At 36.7% G+C, this 22,524-nt stretch overlaps 1 protein-coding gene across 4 annotated transcripts in view; it reads left to right on the forward strand.

Moving 5' to 3' along the window:
• The window catches only part of ARFIP1 (ARF interacting protein 1), a 125,906-nt gene that overhangs the window by 97,751 nt on the left and 5,631 nt on the right, over positions 1-22,524 (forward strand). For 3 of the 4 annotated variants that reach the window (XM_008000010.3, XM_008000008.3, XM_008000011.3), the window contains one exon: positions 4,483-4,657. In XM_008000010.3, coding sequence (XP_007998201.1) covers positions 4,483-4,657 — 175 coding nt within the window. Of the gene's footprint in view, positions 1-4,482; positions 4,658-10,975; positions 11,067-22,524 lie in introns of all 4 variants that reach the window. The other variant, XM_008000009.3, reaches the window with a different exon arrangement.

Below are 22,524 nucleotides of genomic sequence, written 5' to 3' on the forward strand. Positions count from 1 at the left end.
CTCCCGAGAAGCTGGGACTACAGGTGCCCGCCACCACGCCCGGCTAATTTTTTTGCGTTTTTAGTAGAGAAGGGGTTTCACCGTGTTTGCCAGGATGGTCTCGATCTCCTGACCTCGTGATCCGCCCGCCTCGGCCTCCCAAAGTGCTGGGATTACAGGCGTGAGCCACCGCGTCCGGCCGAGATTTTTTTCTTTTGAACGCTCAAAATTCTTATTTTCCATTTTCTTTTTGTGCATAGTTGAAGGTAAACTTTACCTTTTAGAAGGATAACTTACTCTTTGGCCTCTTATCCTAGTTTAATGGTATGAGAAATGCCTGTAAAATCTCCAAACTCATCTAGTCTTTTTGCAATTGAGTGCTTGTTAAATATATATTTCCTGACACTTCAGTTAAGTAAAAGCACAAATCATTTGGAAAAGTTAATTTTTGATGTTTTCATGGGAAGAGATGCTTCTGTCCCATACCATGTTTATTTTGTCATTTTCCATTTAGTATTAACGTATGAGATTCTTATTGACTTGAAAATGAAGGTCAAACAGCTGTGGTTGTGTGGAGGTGTAAGGGTGAGGATAGCTGTTAGTAAGATAGCTTTCCGTGGAAATGTCTTCAATAACATTCTCAGTGATTGGTTTTTCAGTCTCGATTTAAATCCTTCCATGGAAATTGCATTTTTCAAAGGGTTCATTATGTATATGAATTTAAAAATTCATTTATTTAAGTTTTATTTGATTCTTTTCTAAATTTGTCTGTTCCTTATTCATAATGTCCTAATTTGTTCATAATGATACTCTTTCTTTTATCTCTAATCATTTTAAATTTCTTCTAGTCTTTCTGGTTGTTTTAACATTTATGGGTTTTAAAGATGAACGTTGTTTTCTTCCAAAAATACCCCCATCACCTCCTAGTTAAGAACTTTGTGAATCTAGATTCTCTACTTTGCAATTGTCTACCTATCTTGAAATATATTTTCGTTAATAATAATCTCTTTCCCTTCAACTTTTATTTCTAAACAGTTTATGATTAATTTGTAGAGGAGAAAACGCTCTAGAAATTAAATGATTTGCTTACTTGTAGTCAATTTCAAAGCCAAAATGAGAACCCGTTGGTTCCCAATGGTTCACATTTTATCAGTAGGCCTTATACCTGAGTATTAGTGCCCTAAGTGTAATGCGGTATAAGATCTCAGATTATAAAATACAGTATATAGGTTCATTTGGAACTTTGAACAAAATTATAAATCAAGTTACATGTACTTGGTAGCTGGTTTCTTAAAGGAAACCCTTATACAGCTTCTGTGTATACTTTAAAAAACAAAAATAGCAATGTTGTTTTTGTTTTATGTCATCCCATAATATATCCTTTTTTATTCAAATTACAATATATGATCTTATCCATTAAGCTTAGCTTGGGGTTTGACTTTTCTGTTGTTTATGAAGTACCTGTGGAATTGGCTAGTTGTTAACACTAAAACATTGCCTACTGATGGATAATAGTCAAAAAGAATCCAAGGTTAAAAGTTTTTCAGTAGCTGAATTTTCTTCTCTGTCAAAGCCAGAATTTACTGACTTTTAGGGCAAGGGTCATCTATTTGATCAGTACAAAAAGTGGTAATTTAGGCAAATGCCTGAGTGGCCTTTTAATGCTTCCTATTATGCATTGTATACAAGTATTTCCTAGCCCTCTGGTGCTTCATGTATAGAAAATCTTATAACAGCCCATTCAACACTTCTCCACAACAGCACCAACAAGGGAGTCAATTGTGGTCAAGATGTGGTCAAATTGTTTTCAGATATGGACACCTGTTCTCTAGAAGTTTTACATAAGCCATAAAGTAACCATCATTAATTTTGTTGATATGGACTCAGTTCAGACGGGCAACCTTGAAGTGAAGTTGCTTTTTGAAAACTTAGTGAGCTTCTCTTCTTGGTGGTAATGAGCACTGTTAGAGAAGCTGTTATGGAAAGTTTTACTTTGGTACCACCTATAAACTCTGAATGTAAAATTAAGAAATATAAGGTCAGTATTATAACTTTGATTATGTTTAAGTTAATCACTGTTGTTTAGAAATGTGCTCCAAGGCTATTGAAGGATATTTCTCCTTAGATTAAATCACCATGTATTACTATTTATTTAGTTCTACATTTTTCTGTTTTATTTCTTACTGTTTTTAGTGTGCTTGCTTCTAGATACCTCTCTTCTAATTTGGCCATAATAATAAGCATTTTAAAGGTATCAGTTATTACCAGGTGTCTTGTGTGCTTTATCTATATGAAGTTTTTGTGGAGATTTTTATTGACGTTTATAGATTGAAAAACTGGAGCACAAAGAAATGAAATAACTAGCTCAAGATAGAGCCAAAAAGCAGAGAGGTCATTCAGCCTTGGCTCCTGAACCCATGGATTTAACTAACTTGTTACTATTGCCAAGTCAGTCTTGCCTCCTAAATCTTTTGTATTTGTCTCCTTAGCTCCAATGCCTTTGTCCTCATTCAGTGACTCATTTCTTATATGTCCATCGTCTTCTAATAGGTTTCCTTGCTCCTGATTTTTTAATCGTTTATTCTATCCTCCATCTCTTACACTACCACCAGAGTCATCTTTCTGTCCTGATACAGTCATGTCATTTTTATGTCAGATCAACATTCTTCAGTGGCTTCTCATCACCTGTCCTACTGAATTAAATTTAAACCCTTTAACATGGCCTGTAGGGCTGCTTACCTTCAATCCTGCCTGCCTGTCTGATGTTAATTTTTTCCATTGTCATGTTCCAGCTTCAGATTCTGACATACTGAATTCCCAAGTGTGTCTATTGTATCTAACAAATCTATGCCTTTGTCCATGCTATTCTCTTCAGAATCAGAATATTCTACCCCCTATCCCAATTCACCTAGCCAGCTTTTACCATCCTTCAAATTTTAATTATAGTATTTTAATTCTGTCTGAGATACCTTTTCAGATATCTAATTAAATAATTATTCCTCTTGATTTCCATTATACCTTACCCTCCTTTATGGTAGTTCTTATTGTCTCATTTTGTTGTAATTGTTTACAAGGTTCTCTTCCTCTAGAATACAAGCTTCTTGAGGATAAACGTATCTGTTCATTTTTATAGCTCTACTTTCTAACACAGTGCCTGGAACGTAGAAAGTGCTCACTTGAGAACCGTTGAATGAATCAGTGTATCAGTGAATGAATGAATGGTTCTCTTTTGACCCTGAAAGAGTCAATTAAATTAAATCTTAACTCATACTGTTAAATTCAGTATGAGTTAAGAATAAATTAGGATCAGTGTGAAGGACTGATATATTCTTTCTCAAGTCATATATACAATATAGATTATGTTATTTAAAGTATTGTTAATTCCCAGAATAGGAGATGTGAATTATACTCCTATTATCTCCAAATAAGGAGCTTTAGTTTTAGGGTATAAGCTTTGTGATTCTGATCTTGACTAAATTAGAGGCCACTCTGCTGCTGCTTTGCTGAGTACCGAATAGTTGAGACTGCTGGATAAATCACTCTTTAATAAGCAAGGTAGTGCTATACTTAGACAGGCACTGTGATAGAGCTATCATGAGGGATTATAGGATCATGGAGTGATGACAGTGGTGGGGTAACTATTTGAGTTGATGGGGGGAGAATATCAGAGTGAGGCATCTCACAGAACACAGGATGGTAAATGCTCTACAACAAATACTGTTGTTACATTCTGAATAGTGATGTTACAGAAATTCATCTAGAGTTGTGTTGTCTAGTATAGTAGCTACATATGTCTGGTGAGCACTTGAAATGTGGCTAGTCTGAATTGAGATGGGATAGAAGTGTAAATACACAGTGGATTTCAAAGACTCACTGCCTACTCTCCAAATGTAAAGTACCTCATGAATAATTCTGTTATATTGATTACATGCCACAATGATTAATATTTTAAATATATTGGGTAAAATGAAATATATTGATAACAGGTGAAATTAATTATTATTTCATTGTAACTACTAGAAAATTTTAAATTACATGTGTTGCTCACATTACATTTTTGTTGTGCATTGCTAACCCAGACATTTTTCAGAACTATTTACACTTCTGTTAGTTTTAGTATGCCATTCTAGAGTCTGCTATCCTTACCTGCTTTGCCTCATCAGTATTAAGCAATTCACATGGGGTATTTGTTCTACCCTTGATCTTGTTTTGCATTTATTTTTTTTTAACTGGTTTTTAGATTTGGGAAATTTTACTTGTCAGTTAATACTGTGCTTTGGGAGAAATAGTTAATGAGATTAACCAGCAGCTTTTCCCCTGTTCTTATTTGAATAGCTCTTTGTTTTTAAAGAAATAATGATTTCAAAACTGTCAAGTAGAATATGTGTGAGAATTTTATATATTATTGTATAGTATGAGACTGAATATTGTATATTTCCATCTCATCTTTTGAACATATTTTACTCTTTTTGTAGTATGTTTCACTTACTCTCTTCTTTCCAGGATTGAATATGATGCATATCGCACTGATTTGGAAGAACTGAATCTTGGACCACGTGACGCAAACACTCTGCCAAAGATTGAGCAGTCACAGCATCTCTTCCAAGCACATAAGGAAAAATATGATAAAATGCGCAATGATGTTTCTGTCAAACTGAAATTTCTAGAAGAAAATAAGGTAAATTCTTTACCTTTTAAGGTCTTTCTGTGGACTTTAAAGTCACCCTAAAGAGAGAGAGTCAGTTTTTCTGTTTCTCTTAACTCTCTTGTATGACAGTTGCAAGGAATTCCATTTGTAATCAGTGTTTGAGTTTTTAGAAATTTACAAAATATCTTTACCTTTCTTTGATAAAAGTTATCAATGCTACTGTCCCAGTCTTTCACATATAACACATGGCAAAAAGTATTTGATGGACAGCCATTGATCTTTGGATTGGCATTGGTAACAAGTGCTTTAAAAAATGAAATATTGGCCGGGCGCGGTGGCTCAAGCCTGTAATCCCAGCACTTAGGGAGGCCGAGACGGGTGGATCACGAGGTCAGGAGATCGAGACCATCCTGGCTAACACGGTGAAACCCCGTCTCTACTAAAAATACAAAAAAAAACTAGCCGGGCAAGGTGGCGGGCGCCTGTAGTCCCAGCTACTCCGGAGGCTGAGGCAGGAGAATGGCGTGAACCCGGGAGGCGGAGCTTGCAGTGAGCTGAGATCCGGCCACTGCACTCCAGCCCGGGCTACAGAGCAAGACTCCGTCTCAAAAAAAAAAAATAAAAAAAAATAAAAAAAATAAAAAATGAAATATTGATAGATTATGCTCTGAGTATTTTGAAGCTTTTCTATTAATGGTAGGTACAGATTTCAGGAAAAGAACTACAATCTTCTTCTCAGTAACTGATAAATGAAAAACAACTAAAAGGTCCAGCTTAGGGCTGCAGTTAGCATAACCTAGAAGGAAGAAGCCAAGAGATCCATTTTCCACATTTTTTTAATATATGAACACATCCAAGGACTAGAGCAACGAGGGCTGAACTGGACCAGCTGTAGGTTTCAGCAGGAAGTGGATTCATATACTAATAGGCTCCTGTGTTTTGGTTTAAGTAAAAGGACCATTTCTCATGTTTGACATATCTTTATTACTTGCATACTCAGCTTTGTATGCAGGATTGCAGTTCTGGAAATGGGAAATGAGTGAGCATGGTACAGAATAGGTGTAGTGCAGTCCTGTAAAGATGGGTCTCATCATTGCACATTGGTAGTTTTTTCTGTGCTTTTCACATCCTGTAAAGTCATGACAGGTCTTCAACTGTACTTTCTTCGAGGTACCCTCTTAAAATTGTTTATCAGTTCTCTCAGGAAACAGTCGTGTTTATATTCTCCTCCATAACATCAAAGGGCATTTTAGTAAACTATAACTGTCAGTATCTTACTGTTTTCTTTAATGTTTCCTTCGAAACTTTCATGGCTACTATAAAACCTATAAAATAATATATTTCTTTGGGATCCACCTAGTCCAGGACTTTCACTGATTTTTTAAGCTGCTATGGGTGAAAATTACTCACCACAAAACATTATAGTGGCAATAAAGGAAACTTCAGCAGAATTGTCAGAAAAATTGCCTGGCATCATTCAGACAGAGCCCAGTGCAGCCTTCTGGTGTTCATTAGCTGAGCCCAAAAGATTGCATTCATTTTAGTCATATATATACCTATTTTAGTGTGTGTGCATGTGTGTGTGTGTATATATATACTATATATATTATATATGCACTATATATATAGTATATATACACTAATATATACTATATATTTTAGTATATATACACTATATATTTTAGTCATATATCCATATTCATTTTAGTCATATATATTTAGTCATATATATAATGGATGTGAATATATCAATATTTAGATAATAGACATTGTATATTTTAAATATAAAAATATTTTTGACATTCCACCCTATCATCACTACACAGTAATACTAAAAGAGGTATGCTAAAAGAATATACATGTTTGATAGAAAAGTAGACTAACATAGTGAAACCTAAGGTTCATGTGATTTAAAGGAAGAGAGAATCAAATGGTAATTGGAAGCCAGATTATACCAAGCCTTGACCACATACAGACTTTGGATTGTGGCCTTGGAAGGGACTTACACTGAGCAGGGAGGGAAGAAGGAGACACCTTCATAGACAGCCAGGTCATCTCTATAAATTTTAAATGTCAGTCAGATGGATCTTACTTCTAATTTTATCTTGTAAATATTGAAGAATTTTTAAAGTTGAGAGTAGCAGGAAAAACTCATTTAGAAAGACTCTTTCTTTCTTAAAGGAAGAAAGAAAGTAGAAGCACACATACTAATGAGGAATCTTTTATAGCCAAATGAAATGATTAAGAGCCTGAACTAGGGTCTTTGCAATAGCAGCAGGAAGGAAGGAATATGGTGATTTTAAGGCTGCATGACAGGGTTCGGAAAATTGAAATAGGAAGCTGGTGTGGCCTGAAGGCGGTAAGGGTAAAAGGATTGGGAATTTTTTCTATTTGATCCAGTGTTTAGTTTGAGAAATGATGACAGAATACTCAAGTGGAAACAATTGGTAGGAATTTGATGATGTGTGTTTACAGTTTGTATGAACAGAGTCAGGGCTTCAGATATAAAGGCTTGGAAGTCATTGCTTTAAGAATAATATTATTACTACTATTAAATAATAATAGAAAATTGCTTCTTTTCTCAAGGATTTTATATTCTTAGATGATGTCTTCGTCTTTTTGGGCTGCTGTAACAAAATACCATAAACTGAGTAGCTTTTAAACAAGAGAGAATTATTTCTTTCAGTTCTAGAGTCTGGGAAGTTCACAATGAAGGTACAAATGTCTGGTGAGGGCCCACCTTCTGACTCATAAATGGCTCCTTGCTATGTCCTCACATGGTGGAACAGGGAGGGCTCCCTCCCATTCCTTTATTATGGGGGCACTAATCCCATTTATGAGGACTGTACCCCCATGGCCTAATCACCTCCCAAAGGTGATTAGTACCTTCTAATACCATCACATTGGGGGTGAAGATTTCAGCATTTGAATTTGACAGGGACACAAACATTCAGACTACAGCAGATAGCATAGATATTCTTTGTTTTGGCTTTCCACAGTTGTCGTCAAGGCAAGTTTGAATTTGAACTGAGTAATCAGCTGTGTCTAAAGTAAAATCTATAAAGAAGCTTTAGTCTTTGTATGTTTTTTATTTAACTCTTCAAAACGATAAAGAAGTATTGTTGGACTATTTTAAGTAGTAATTGTCATTTAGAAGAAAACAGAGATCCATGAGAAAACTTTTGGTTTTTTGTTGTTGTTGAGCAACATTTACTCTTTTCTGTTATTATAGCTTAAAAAGGAAGGAAAAGCGGGTTTTTAGCCTAGGAACTGTCTATCATCCCTGTTTGCTTCCTTGGTAATTTGAACTGCCTCAAGTCTAGGTTTTTTGTTCTTTTGTTAAACTGTAGGTGATTTTGTACCTCAACATCTCTTTTATGTATGGTTGCCAGGTAATTTACTTAGCACTTTAATTTGTTTGTTCGTTTGTTTCTTTTTGTTTTTGTTTGAGACGGAGTCTCGCTATGTTGCCCAGGCTGGGGTGCAGTGATGCAGTCTCAGCTTACTACAACCTCCACCTCCTGGGATCAAGCAATTCTCTTTCCTCAGCCTGCCTGTAGCTGGGATTACAGGTGTGTGCCATCATGCCCAGCTAATTTTTTTTTTTTAAAGTGGAGACGAGTTTCACCATGTTGGCCAGACTGGTCTCGAACTCCTGACCTCAAGTGATCCACCCGCCTTTGCTTCCCAAAGGGCTGGGATTACAGGCATGAGCCACTGCACCAGGCCCAACACTTTAATTTGAAGAAAATATAGTATACTCTTCCTATTTCTTCCCCCCAACCACTCCCCATCCCCTGATTTTTTTTTTAAAGATACTGGATCTCACTATGTAGCCAGGTTAGATTTGAACTTCTGGACTTAAGCAATTTTCCCACCTCAGCCTCCCAAGCATTTGGGACTACAGGCGCACGCCACCACATCCCGCTAGTGGTCCTATTTCTTAACAGGAAGAAATGAAACATCAATGAATATGCTGTTCTGTAATTTGATAATGTCTTAAAGACTACTGCAGTATATACACCTGTTTTTGCAGCTTTTCTCTCTCTCTTTTTGGTTTTCTTTTGGTTCTCACATCATGGCTTTTGGAATATCTTTTCATAACGCTTCTCTTCTAAAATGAGAAGCCAGAAAACCAAATAACGAGAATAAGGCATAAAGTAAAAGCAAGTAGTCCTTGAGTATGGTACTATAGTAATAAGCTTTAGCATCTAGTGTTTTTGTTTGTTCCCTCTTAGAACTTTTTTAAATTTTGAGGCAGATCAGGAGTTAGGTTCTTAGGTATAAAATTGATGTGTTTATATGTACTTAGTCTAGCCATGTACTAGTCTAGTAGGTAAGGTGTATAAAATACTCACATTTCTGCATATGTGCGTGATAAGTGCACCTAAGGGAATTTGTCATTTACCCTTAATAAAAACGTGTTGTTCTACTATTTATAGTTCATATTTTCTGTCTCTTCACCCCGTGATTTGGTTGTGTTTGCCTTTAACCTAAACAGTCCTTATTCATCTCTGATATTCTCTTCTTTGTTTACTAAACCACACTGAGTTGTGTAGCAGTAAAGACATAGCTCATCAGTCTTCTAATGTTTCTCCTTTCATCAGTATTTCTCCTTTTTGAGACCTTTAAATAATGTAACTTGAGCTATTTTGTGACTTAAGGCAGTTTGTTTACCTGTTATTGTTTCATTCAGGGTTCAAAACAAAACATAGGCTACTTTAGTAAAGAGAAAGAATAATAGACATTTTTGGTGCTTTGTAGACTTTGTGAGAGTAGATACCATGCTTTCATTTACAGCCCTCATAAAGCCTAGCAATGGTGCAGGTATATAGTACTCATTCAGCAAGTGTATGTTTGCATTCTTCCCAGAATTAGAGGTGCACTACAGGAATTGGAAGGAGATGGAAGTGAATGAAAGTCAACTAGAGAGGATAAAAGGTGGAATCCTGATTACCTCACTCTTTTTTTTTTCGTGAGGGCAAGCATAGTCTCTCATAAATGCTTCTGTTTTCTGCAGTGTTTACTGTTTGCACGGAAAGAGGAGGCAAAAAGTTAAAGAAAAATATGCAGATCAATGTAAGCGACTCATGTTTTTTTTTTTTTTTTTTTTAGATAGCTTTTTATGTGGCTTGGAACTATAAAGATGTGAAAAAATAGTTGAAGGTTAATTTTTTCTTTAAGGTGTAATTTAACTTGGGAATGATAAATCTTAAGGGCTATGAATATATTGGGAGTGGGATCTGAATATATCAGAAGATTCAACAAAGCAGTTTGGTGTATAAATATAAAAAGTAAGGATTTTATTCTTAAGAAGTATAAAATATACTCCTACCCCAAGGTAATGTCAGTTAAATTAGCTATAACCATTAAATGCAGGTTTGTTTCATTATTATGTTATATTTTAGTGACTTAAAGGATGACAGAGGAGGCAGAAAAAGATGAACCAGACTTGGGATCTATCCTGGACACATATTTGATTTATATAGTTACTTAATTAAAAAATAATATTTCTTAAAATTTATAGTCGTTCCTAATCTTAGACTGATATGAAAACTGTTGTTTTCACTCACAGTGTTTCATATATAATCACAATACAATAACATTCCTGTATATTACGATTTCTTTTCTAATATATTTTTTAACACGCCTGTAATCCCAGCACTTTGGGAGGCCGAGGTGGACGAATCCCTTGAGGTCAGGAGTTTGAAACCAGCCTAGCCAACATGGTGAAACCTCATCTCTACTAAAAATACAAAAATTAGCCTGGCATGCCTGTAATTCCTGTTACTCCCCAGGCTGAGGGAGGAGAATCATTTGAGCCCGGGAGGCAGAGGTTGCAGTGAGCCGAGATGGCACCACTACACTCCAGCCTGGGTGACAAAGCGAGACTCTGTCTCAAAAAAAAAAAAAAGAAAAAAGAAGAAAAAAATGCTCAAAGCCTAGTACTTTTTTGTAAAAATACACTAAAGGTTTGGGAAAACTTTGAGGGCAGAGGTATTCTTTGCTTACTAAAACTTCTCCTTGAGAGGAAAAAATATAAACCTCAGAATTTAAAAAAGATACTTGTTGCCAAAATTTAAGGAGCATGTTAATACCTAATGTGTACAAGGAGATACATTCTTGAAATCTCTTTTCCTATTGTCAAAAGAAAAAGAACCCCAATTTCTTCTTGAGTACTTTAAAAATATTCATGCCAGTAACTTAATGTCACCTTTACTTCCAAAGCAAAAACAGTAGTACTTCTTGGTGTGTGCTTCTAGGGAAAGTGAGATTAAGTTATATAGGTGAAAGAACTACCTGGTTCTAAATTTTAAAATAAGCATTTATGGATTGATGTCTGTAAAGGTAACAAGCAACCAGGGAGTTCATAGTGCTGGACACAGAAGAACCTGCCTTTCAACACTGTGCCAAATATTATTACCTACGTTTGGATCCTGTGAGTCATTCTCTTATTCATGCAACTTTATTTCCAGACTTAATTTTGGCTGTGACTGGTGCTCTCAAGGGAAGGTACATGGTCAGTTAAGAGTGGTTGGGGAAGGCCTCCATGAGGCAGTGATGCTGAACATTAATATCACTTGAGAAAGTGAGAAACTGAGAACCAGAGAGTATTCCAGGAAGAAATACCAGCATGTGTAACTGCGTTATGACAGGAAAGGGTGTGGTATGGTGAAAGAATGAATGTAACTGGAGCCAGTGTGACCAGAGCATAGAGAAACAGCTGGAGAGGTAAGTGATGGTCAGACTATGTAGCCCTGATAGGCCATATTAGTGAAAAGTTTAATATCAGTGGGAAGCCCTTGAAATACTTCTTAGCAAATGATAGTTCTAAAATATGGAGGATAGATCTTAGTAGGGCCTAAGAGTAAGTATAGTAGCTTAGACAGGAGATGGTAGGTAGTTGGATTACAGTAGTGATAGTGGAAATGGAGTGAACTGAAGGCTTCAGGCATATTTAAAAGGTAAAACAAATACATGTAAAACAGTAAGACAGACTGATGTGTAATTGGCACCTTTGACATTTTATTCCTTTATTCAGCAAATATTGGTGGAGTTCTCTTTTTATTTTTATTTATTTAGTTATTTGAGACAGGGTCTCACTGTGTTGCCCAGGCTAGAGTACACTGATACAATCATAGCTTACTGTAGTCTTGAACTCCTGGTCATAAATGATCCTCCTACCTCAGCCTTCCGAGTAGCTGAGACTACTGGTACATGCCACTGCACTTGGCTTTTCTTTCTTTTCTTTTTTTTTTTGAGATAGGGTCTTGTTCTGTCATCCAGGCTAGAGTACAGTGGTGTGATCATGGCTCACTGTAGCCTGTACCTCCCAGGCTCAAGCAGTCCTCCCACCTCAGGCTTTAGAGTAGATGGGATGACAGGCATGTGCCACAAGGCCTGGATAATTTTTTTATTTTTTTGTGGAGACAGAGTTTCACTATGTTGCCCAGGCTGTTTTCAAACTCCTGGCCTCAAGCAGTCCTTCTGCCTCAGCCTCCCAAAGAGCTAGGATTATAGGCATGAGCTGCCATGCCAGGTCTTATGGATTGCTTTTTATATGCCAGTCACTGAGTTAGGTGATAGAGGTATAATGGTCTTACACTCATAGAGCTTATAGTCAGGTAAGAGAAATAGGCATTAACCAAACAATTACGTAAATACAAGCTATGGTAAGTGTGATGAAGGGAAAATAGAAATGTCATGTGGGTATATGGAGAACTTGGCCAGGTGTGTGTGTTGTGGGGGAGGGCCTGGGGTATCATGGAAGGCTTCCCTGAGGCAGTGATATTGGGGCCAGGATACAAAGAGAGAGGGGTAAGGTAAAGGTATGTGATGGAGTGGGATTTTAAGTAGAAGAAACAGCATATGTTGACAGTCAGTGAGGCCAGAGCATAATGGGGACAGGGAAGAAATAGCACTGGATGAAACTGGAGAGGTAGTCTAGGGCCTACACAAAGATGAAATGGCATAGGTACAATGTTATTCATTGTAGCATCACTTGTTATTTCTAAAGATGAGAAAGAACTCAATGGTTCAGCAGTAGAGGACTAATTGAATAAACTGGTGTTTTTATACAATGAAATATTTTACAGCTATTTAAAATGAGAATGCTAATGATAGCTCCTCAGGACGGATAATTAAATGAAAAGAGCAAAGTTCAAAGTAGTGTTTATTGTACAGTATCTTTTGTGTAAGAAAAGAAAGAAGAATGTATAATCACATTTTCTTATATTTGCATAAAGAAAGACTGGAAGGATTAATAAAATCAGTTACCTATAGAGGGAACAGGGTGAATGGAAACAGGAATGAAAATGCAACCTCTCATTGTATACTTTTTGTATCCTTTCAATTTTGAACCACATATATGTCTTAACGTATTTAAAAAAATAATACTTTTAAAAAGATAGGAAAATAAGTTAGCTAGAAAATGTTTTTTAAATACTATGCCTTATCTTTTTTCCAAATTGAGACTTAAAATAGACTTGTATTTCCCAAATATAGTCTTTAATTTTCCTCTTAGCTCAAAATTAGATGATTAATTCTGTGTTGGAGAGAATAGAAAAAGTTAACTTAGAATGTGAGTTCTGTTGCAACATCATTCTTAGATGACAGAGTAGAAATAGTGCGATATCGTACCTTTCATTTATAGAGGAAAATATTTTGAATATTTTAACATATGGTGCAACATTTGCTGCTGTTAGTGGTTTGTCTTTCTAAATCCACATGGAGGAGGAAAAATTTGCTTGTGGTTTGCATTGCCTCCTTTTTCTCTCTTTGGAAATGAGGCCGAAATTAACTATCTTTATATAAACCATGCAGCCAAGAAGAATTGTGAGTTGTACATTGATTTTTAAACTAGACTCATCCAACCCATACCTGTTTGGAATAAATCAAGGTAATGGTAATTGTTGAACAGTGAGTAGGGATGAAAGCCTGAGTGGGTGCTGGGGAGAAGCACACCTCGCTAACCAATTCATATAGGTTTTGTTGTCAGTTGTGCTAAGATTCTGGCATGACAATTTTTGTAAGGGAGGGATATTTTGTATTCAGTATTGAAAAGCTTTCCAGGAAGGATAGCTTTATAATCATGAATTACTGTTCTTATAGACTTGGTTCTTTTTCAGTAATCATAAGGTACTTATGTATTTTCTAACCCTTTTTGGTCAGAAGCCATCAACTTACTATAGAGTAGGATTAGAGTTTCTTATTCTGCCGTATATGTTGGAGGTGAGGGAATTGTTCCTTTCACTTTGAATGAAAATTCAGAATTCATTTTAAAAATTTACTTTTTAATCATTATTGCTGTAATGTATCTGTTCTAATGGTTGATACGCATGTGTGCTCTTCAGATCCACATTTCACTTATTTTGCCAGCCTTGGGTATTATTCAACTTGATTTGCCAGGTTTTGTGATAAAGGTGAGTTTTTAAGTGATCAATGTGATACTTGAACAGATCACTAATAACTGCATTGGTTGTGCTGTTGATGATGGTACTGGGTCTTTATGGCTGTGACATTGCTATACTTTTTTAGTTCTTCGTAGTTATGGTTCCTTCAGTTTGCTTAAACGTAAAACCTTTAATTAGTATTTCTGAGTAAAGTCTCAGAAGACACTAGCAGTGTTTAAGAATTTGACTTTGCAATGCTCTTTTTAACTTTTTCTTGAAATTCTCTCAGTAATGACTCAGCATTTTCATGTTGACCATAATTTCTTCCCATGACTCACCTATACTTTGTTAAAATATTCATAACTTTTTTCCTCATTCCTCATAAACTTAATAACATCCTGATTTTCTATCCTTATTTCTTCCCTTAAATTTTCAAAGATACTTTTTTAAAAATTGACCTTAAGTATTTTAAGGTGCTTGTTTTGTGCAATTATGCCTGATCCTAAAGAACCATATAAGGTATTATCACAAACTCCCTGCGGAGAGGCAACTTACAGTCTAATGGAGGAATTTAAATAAAATCAATTATATATAAAACACTAACTTAAAGATGAGAAAGAAATACAGAATTTGATGAAGAAAAATATTAGTGTGGGCTAAAAGTACCTGGTAAGCTAGGCAGTTTGACCTGAGCAGGACCACACAAGAATGGGTAACATGCATAGGTAGGAAGGGGTCAGAAGAAAAATTCTTGGAGAAACCCTGGATCATATGTTTAAGTGATTTGTAAACTTCTGTTGAATCATCTGTTCCCTTCTTGAAGCACAGCATACTATTACTACTTACAGGCTTTTTAAAAAGAAGAGTAATGCTTTATCATAACAAATTTTGATAAGGCTTTTCCTTTGGATGGGCCATTGGTTTGACTGGTTCCTATTGCCCAGTATCCAAAGGCTGGTGAGCACAGGGTCTGCTGATCCCTGCGGTGACTTGACACCATTTTGTCACTTACCAGATAGCTCCAGCAGATCTAGATACCTGAGCTTTCTGTTTCTTATTATCTAAATATGGAATTCAGTGACTCCCTCCACCCCATCTAACACCTGCCTATATATTTATCACTTTTTTCTGGATTTCATAGGGATTTTGTGAATACCTCAAGGTACAGGGACTAATTCTGAACTTGAGATCAGGAATGGGGTAAAGTTCTGAGAGAAGTTATAGGATGGGTAAAAAAAGAAAACATTGGTGGGATCCCCTCCTCTTTCTGTTCCCTATGGCCTCCCATGCTATTCCTGGGATCTCACTACCCCTAATTCTGTAACTATGGACTTCTGTGTGGTTTTGTAAAGAGGATTCAATGCTGTCAAGCCCATGATTGTCACACTTCTCTGTTAGGTTAGTAACAATCTCCCAACTTTTTTGAAATAACTTTATATCTCTCACCTTGTTGATGAAATGAAATACCCAATTCCTTACCTACTCTTTTGTACCTAAATTGATTTTGGACTCGGAGATCAGATGGTAATTTATGATACTTTATATTTTCTCTGCCAACTTGAAAGTGTGTTCATCCCTCCCTCCTCCCCATAGTGCCTAGGCCTTTCTCCAGTTAAAGCACATATCGTACTATGTTGTGATTGCCTGCTAGTCTGTTTTTGCCCCTAGAGGTGCTCCATGGATGCATCTATAGAGCATGGCCTTCCTACATTTGAGTATTGAGTTAGTCGATGGACACTAATCTTTGAGTATTATAATCTGTAAATGGAGATTATATAAGGATTTTTATATAATACCTATAACTGTATAATATGTGATCTAGATGATTATATACCAGTGCACAGATGATAATGCTGGGGTTCAGAGAAGTTAAGTAGTTTGTTGAAAGTCTCACAGCCAGACCAGGATTTAAATCTAGATCTCTCTGACTCCACAGCCCTGCTTTTAGTTAAGTATAATACAATGCTGTAATGCTGCCCAAGGTGAGATTGTTAAGATAGCAGAGAGAGAAGATGGAAAGATAACCTTGGAAAACAGAAGCTGTATTGATCATGTCTAAACTTGGAGCTCTTGGAAGGAAGGAAGGGTGGAAGGAAGGAAAGGAAGGAGAAAAGGAGAGAGGAAGAAGGGAGGGAGGGATTGAAGAGCGGGAACTAACCCTGTAAAATTATAGAACAAAAAAGGCAATAGACTTTTTTTGCTAAAGGTGAGAAAATCTCCGCACTTAGAATGTTAACGTATCTAATTCTTGGATAAAGAATTATAAGACGTCACCACTGTTCTGTGACCTGCTGTTACTGGAGTCTATAGGTCATGTTTCATCAGTTATCTTCAGAACTCTGCCTTTGTTTTTACTTCTGTAAGGACTTTTTTTTAACCCTCTGCTTGTCAGTGATTTGTTGAAACCTATCCCAATGCATCAGAAAAATGTACAAATCTATTTTTCTACCCCACTTGTAGTTCATATTTGTCTTTCCTTCTCTCACTCCATTCCCAATGGCCACAACCGTATTTTTTATAGTGTTTCTCTTTCTCAACCAGTAGTTGCTTTAACATGACAGGCATTTCCAAAGCCATTGCAAACTAATAAAAGTATGCCCCACAAACCTAATAAAAGGCCAAGGCAGGTATATTTTCTTGCCTGATATTCTTCTGATCTCTTTCTGGGAAAAGTTCAGTGATAGGCAGGAAAGCACAGAATGGTATATTTTTTAATAGGAGTAAAGAAAGGAGTTGATACCTTACATATTAGCGGTTGGGGACCTCTTACTAAAAAAATGATTTGTTTCACCTTTTTCTCACACACCTTTTTCCTACAGCCAGCTACTATCCCAATATTTTCGTACATTTAATATAAACCCCTATTTCATAGAATTATTGGGAAAGCCAGTAACTGCTTTGAAGAACGTAACAATCATAAATACTAGGTTGGTGCAAACGTAATTGCGGTTTTTGCCATTACTTTCAGTGGCAAAACCTGCAATTACTTTTGCACCACCCTAAATAAATGAAGACTAATAACTTATTTTAACAGGAAATTGCTTTTTAAAACAAATTTAGTGCCCCTGAATAAGAAGGTCATATGATCTAAATTTTATTTGGAAAAAGTTCATTTGGTAGAAATAAACTGCCTTTTATATGATTTTGATGTTGACAAGATAGTGATATCACTAGTTTTTTCAGTCAGTAAGTTTGTAAATGTTATTTATAATCTATTGATACATGCTGTGTAGGCAAGAGAAAGTTTTCAGTGTAGTCCACTTGGCATCATCTGTGAGTTCTGCTCTTAAATTTCAGTTACCTAGTTTCTGTTTAAAACTCCAGCTTGTCTTTCTGCCTTGGTAGTCAGTGTTAGAGTTTGTTTTGCCCTTTAACAATTAAAGTATTGTATGATATGTTTAGGTCACTGAACAGATGTTACCGTAGTGGTTTTGCTCTTTGTTTGGCAGATCTTTATGAAAGTTCTTCCTAAGTGAGTTTGCAATGATTTAGTATATTTCTAAGTTGCTGTAATTGTTTCTGATGTTAGGTTTTCAAAATTTATCAAATTTGCCGCCATTCCATTATAATTGTTACCTCTAACTTTTTTTTGCTCCTGTTTTAAATCTCTGCCTTTTTGTTGTATTAATATTTTATATTTTAAATCATTTCTAACTTAGGACATAAATAGTTCAATAAAGACTTTTTTCTACTCTGTAAATATGGGAAGATTATATAAAAGTTTAATGTTTTATTAATCTTCATAGTTTTAGCAAGAATTAACTTTTATTTCTTTCGTCTGCTCCAATCCTGTGTTAGGTCCTTGTCCCAAGGATGTTTTAATACAACTTCAGGGCCAGAGACAAAATTGGGAACAAGTTTAAAGTGCTGTGTATCTTTTCTGCACTACCACTTTTCCTTTAAGTGCTCTGCTGCCCTTTCTTGTCTGTTTCAAATTTTGTTTAAAAGGTTTCTAAAATGTTTATTGCCCATGAATAGAAGCAGATTAAAACAGGTGAAAGGACATAGATCACTCTTGGAATAAGACATTCCTGTGTTCCCCAGATCTCAGTCCATCTATCACCTGTCTAACCTTAGGCAAATTACTTAACTTTCTGAGTTTTCTTTATTTTTTGTTTTTCAACTGTATCAAGGACTGAAGACTGTACAAGGCCAGATGTAGTGGCTCACACCTGTAATCCTAGTGCTTAGGTAGTCCAGGGTGGGAGGATCACCTGCAGCCAAGAGTTTGAGACCAGCCTAAGCAACATAGCGAGACCCTGTCTCTACAGAAAATAAAAAAGTTAGCCAGGCACGGTGATGCGCGCCATTATTCCTAGTTATTCAGGAGGCTGAGGTAGGAGGATCACTTGAACCAAGGGGATCAAGGCTGCAGTGAGCTATCATTGTATTGCTGCACTCTAGCTTGGGCAACAGAGTGAAATCCCGTCTCTGTGTGCGTGGGGGCGGGGGGAGGCTAAGCAGAATAGATGTAAGGGTAATGCATTATGTGTCATATAGAAGGTGTTTCCAAAAGTTAGTGCTCCCCCACCATAACAAAGCATAGTCTACCAAAAATACCTGCTCTTTCTTTTATTCTGTGCTCCTCAGTTCCTGTGGGCTGATAGCTTAAATATAGAAGTAATTGAAAAAAGGTAAAGACCCTGAAATATGTCCTGGAACATTTTGGCTTTTTGTCCTTTCTCCTAAAAGTGGGATTTGAACTTCCTATCACCTCACTTTCTTTGTCTCTCTCTGAAAGCCAGCTGTATTTGAGAAACCAGAATCTTTCCCAGGTTGACCTTTACAAGGTCAAATTGCCTGGTAAAGTGAACCTGATAAACCAAGTAAACGAAATAAACTGAAATAATAATTTTATGTTCTACTGAAACTGCTTGTATAGTAACAGCATGATTCTCAAAATTGCAAAAATTTCTTATTTTAAAAGTTGTATTGTAATTGTTTTTCTAATACTACTTAATTATTCCCTTTTTAATTGGTAATTATTTCAATGTATTTAATAACCAAAATGTTCTGAGGATTCTCTGTAGCGTATCAGGCAGAATGGCATTGAGGATATTATACAAATGCATATCATAGTGCAAATTAGTTAATAAAAAGTAGGCAGAAAATATTCTAAGTTTTTAATTCATTTACTTGAAAAAGAATATTCATCTTGAGGATTGTTCATTATGTTTTGATTGGATGAGTCAACACACTATTCTTAGGTAAATTTGTATCTGATTTAGAAGATACACTACCAAAATTAAGCTTGTACTAGATTACAGTAATCAATACTAATAGAAAAATGAGGTAAATTATCTGTTTTGTTATAAGCCAGAGTGAGAACAATTAGCTTTTTAGGAAAAAAAAAAATAGCTTCTTATATTTGAGGATGAACTTTTATGCTTCATTTCCATTTGGAGTTGTTTTTCTTTTGTTTTTACATTATAATTACAAAGCTGTGAATCCTCGAAGGTCCCCTCTATACCAGGGAATTGATCTGATGCATATGTATACTTTAAAAGGCTTGACACATCAATCTTCTAACAATTACTGGGAGAATGTTTCTTGTGGATATGGATATTGTATCATTTTGTTGTGAAAACTAGAATTCAATCCTGCAAAGCACCTTCTTTGATTTCCCATGGATTAAGTTGCATTGTGGGGTGGGGGGCCATTTTATTTTATTTTATTTTATTTTATTTTATTTTATTTATTTTTTTTTTATTTTTTATTTTTTTTTTTGAGGCGGAGTTTCGCTCTCTCGCCCAGGCTGGAGTGCAGTGGCCGGATCTCAGCTCACTGCAAGCTCCGCCTCCCAGGTTCACGCCATTCTCCTGCCTGGAGACTCCCGAGTAGCTGGGACTACAGGCGCCCGCCACCTCGCCCGGCTAGATTTTTTTGTATTTTTTAGTAGAGACGGGGTTTCACCGGGTTAGCCAGGATGGTCTTGATCTCCTGACCTTGTGATCCGCCCGTCTCGGCCTCCCAAAGTGCTGGGATTACAGGCTTGAGCCACCGCGCCCGGCTGGGGGGCCATTTTAAATACAACAAATATACTAAGCCTGAGCCTTTGTTCGTGGGCTGCTGAGTCTTCCTCAGCTACAAAAAGAGCTGTCTCTCTGTGTTTAGTCAGCTACTTGGGGGTGGGTAAACAAACTGACTTATATTGACATTTGCAGGGCTAGTTAAAAATTTTTGGATGCCCTTCCCACTTTCTTTCTGACTGTCTTAACTTTCTAGACCATTAACAGCAGCTCCCTGCAAGGCCAGTACATGAGTTAAATCGCATACTCTGCTTTTATTCTCTCCTCTAATTCTAAAAGATTGGAAGTTAAAATTCTTTTTTTTTTAAGTTATTTTTATTTTTATTTTAAGTTCATGGGTACACTTGCAGGATGTGCAGGTCTGTTACATAGGTAAACGTGTGCCATGACGGTTTGCTGCACCTATCAACACATCACCTACTTTTTTTTTTTTTTTTTTGACACGGAGTCTCGCTCTGTGGCCAAGCTGGAGTGCAGTGGCGGGATCTCGGCTCACTGCAACAACCTTTGCCTCCGTGGTTCAAGCAACTCTCCTGCCTCAGCCTCCCGAGTAGCTGGGACTACAGGCGCATGCCACCATGCCCAGCTCATTTTTTGTATTTTTAGTAGAGAGGTTTCACCATGTTGGCCACGATAGTCTCGAACTCCAGACCTCGTGATCTGCCCACCTCAGCCTCCCAAAGTGCTGGGATTACAGGTGTGAGCCACTGCGCCTGGCCCCATCACCTAAATATTAAGTCCCGAATGCATTAGCTGTTTATCCTGATGCTCTCCCTCCTCCGGCAACCCCCTGACAGGCCCCAGTGTGTGTTGTTCTCCTCCCTGTGTCCATGTGTTCTCATTTTCAGCTCCCACTTATAAGTGAGAACATGCGGTGTTTGGTTTTTTGTTCCTGTGTTAGTTTGCTGAGGATGATGGCTTCCAGCTACCTCCATGTCCCTCTAAAGGACATGATCTTGTTCCTTTTTATGACTGTATATTGTATATGTACATTTTTTTATCTGGTCTATCATTGATGGGCATTTGGGTTGATTCCATGTCTTCGCCATTGTGAATAGTGCTGCAGTAAACGTATGTGTGCATGTATCTTTATAATAGAATGATTTATATTTTGGGGGGTATATACCCAGTAATGGGATTGCTGGGTCAAATGGTATTTCTGGTTCTAGATCCTTGAGGAATCACCAGACTGTCTTCCACAATGGTTGAACTAATTTACATTCCCACCAACAGTGTAAAAGTGTTTCTGTTTTTCCACAGCCTTCCCAGCATCTGTTGTTTCTTGACTTTTTAATAATCGCCATTCTGACTGGCATGAAATGGTTGATGGACATTTGGGTTGTTTCAGTTTTAAGCTATTACAAGTACAGGTATTATGAACTTTCATGTAGAAGTCTTTGCTTTCATTCCTCTTAGGCAAATACCTAGGAGTGGAATAATTGTGTTACACAGTAGGTATATGTAAGTTTTTAAGAAACTGACAAACTTTTCTAAGATGCTTATACCATTCTGCATTCCCAACAACTCTGTACGATAGTTTTAGTTGCTCGGCATCCTGGTCAATAAGAACTGTGGTCCAGGTTTTTAAATTTTAGCCATTCTAGTGGATGTATAGTAGCATCTCATTGTGGTTTTCATTTGGATTTTCCTAATAACTAAAGATGTTGAGCATCTTTTTATGTGCTTATTTGCCATATGTGTTTTCCTTGATGAAATGTCTGTTCAAATTTTTTACCTGCTTTTTGGTTAGGTTGTTCTTATTGAATTGTAAGAATTCTTTTTTTTTTTTTTTTTTTTTTGAGATGGAGTTTCACTCTGTTGCCCAGACTGGAGTACAGTGGTGCGATATGGGCTCACCACAGTCTCTGCCTCCCAGTTTCAAACGATTCCCCTGCCTTAGCCTCCCGAGTAGCTGGGATTACAGGTGCCCGCTACCACGCCCGGCTAATTTTTATATTTTTAGTAGAGACAGGATTTCATCATGTTGACCAGGCTGGTCTCGAACTCCCGACCTCAGGTGACCCGCCCACCTCGGCCTCCCAAAGTTCTGGGATTACAGGCGTGGGCCACCGTGCCCGGCCAAAATTCTTTATGTATTCTAGAATCAAGTTCTTTGATACCTGTTTTGCAAATATTTTCTCCAAATATATGGCTTACTTTTTCATTTTTGTAAGTGTCTTTTGAAGAGAGAAATATTTTTGAGGTCCAATTTATTGATGTTTTTCATTTATAATTAATGCTTCGTGTATATTGTTTAAAACTCTCTGCCAAACCAAAGATCATTAAGATTTTCTCATATTTTTTTCTATAAGTTTTTGGAGCTTTAGCCCTGGCACTTGAACCCATGATCCATTTCAAGTTAAATTTTGTCTGTATTTTGAGATACAAGGGTCAAGGTTCATTTTTCATGACTTAATCCTCGAATCACTTCTCTGTCTACTCTCTTATGAGCTTATCTAGTCATGTGGCTTTAAAT

Source organism: Chlorocebus sabaeus, chromosome 7, assembly GCF_047675955.1.
Source record: "Chlorocebus sabaeus isolate Y175 chromosome 7, mChlSab1.0.hap1, whole genome shotgun sequence".
NCBI lineage: Eukaryota > Metazoa > Chordata > Mammalia > Primates > Cercopithecidae > Chlorocebus > Chlorocebus sabaeus.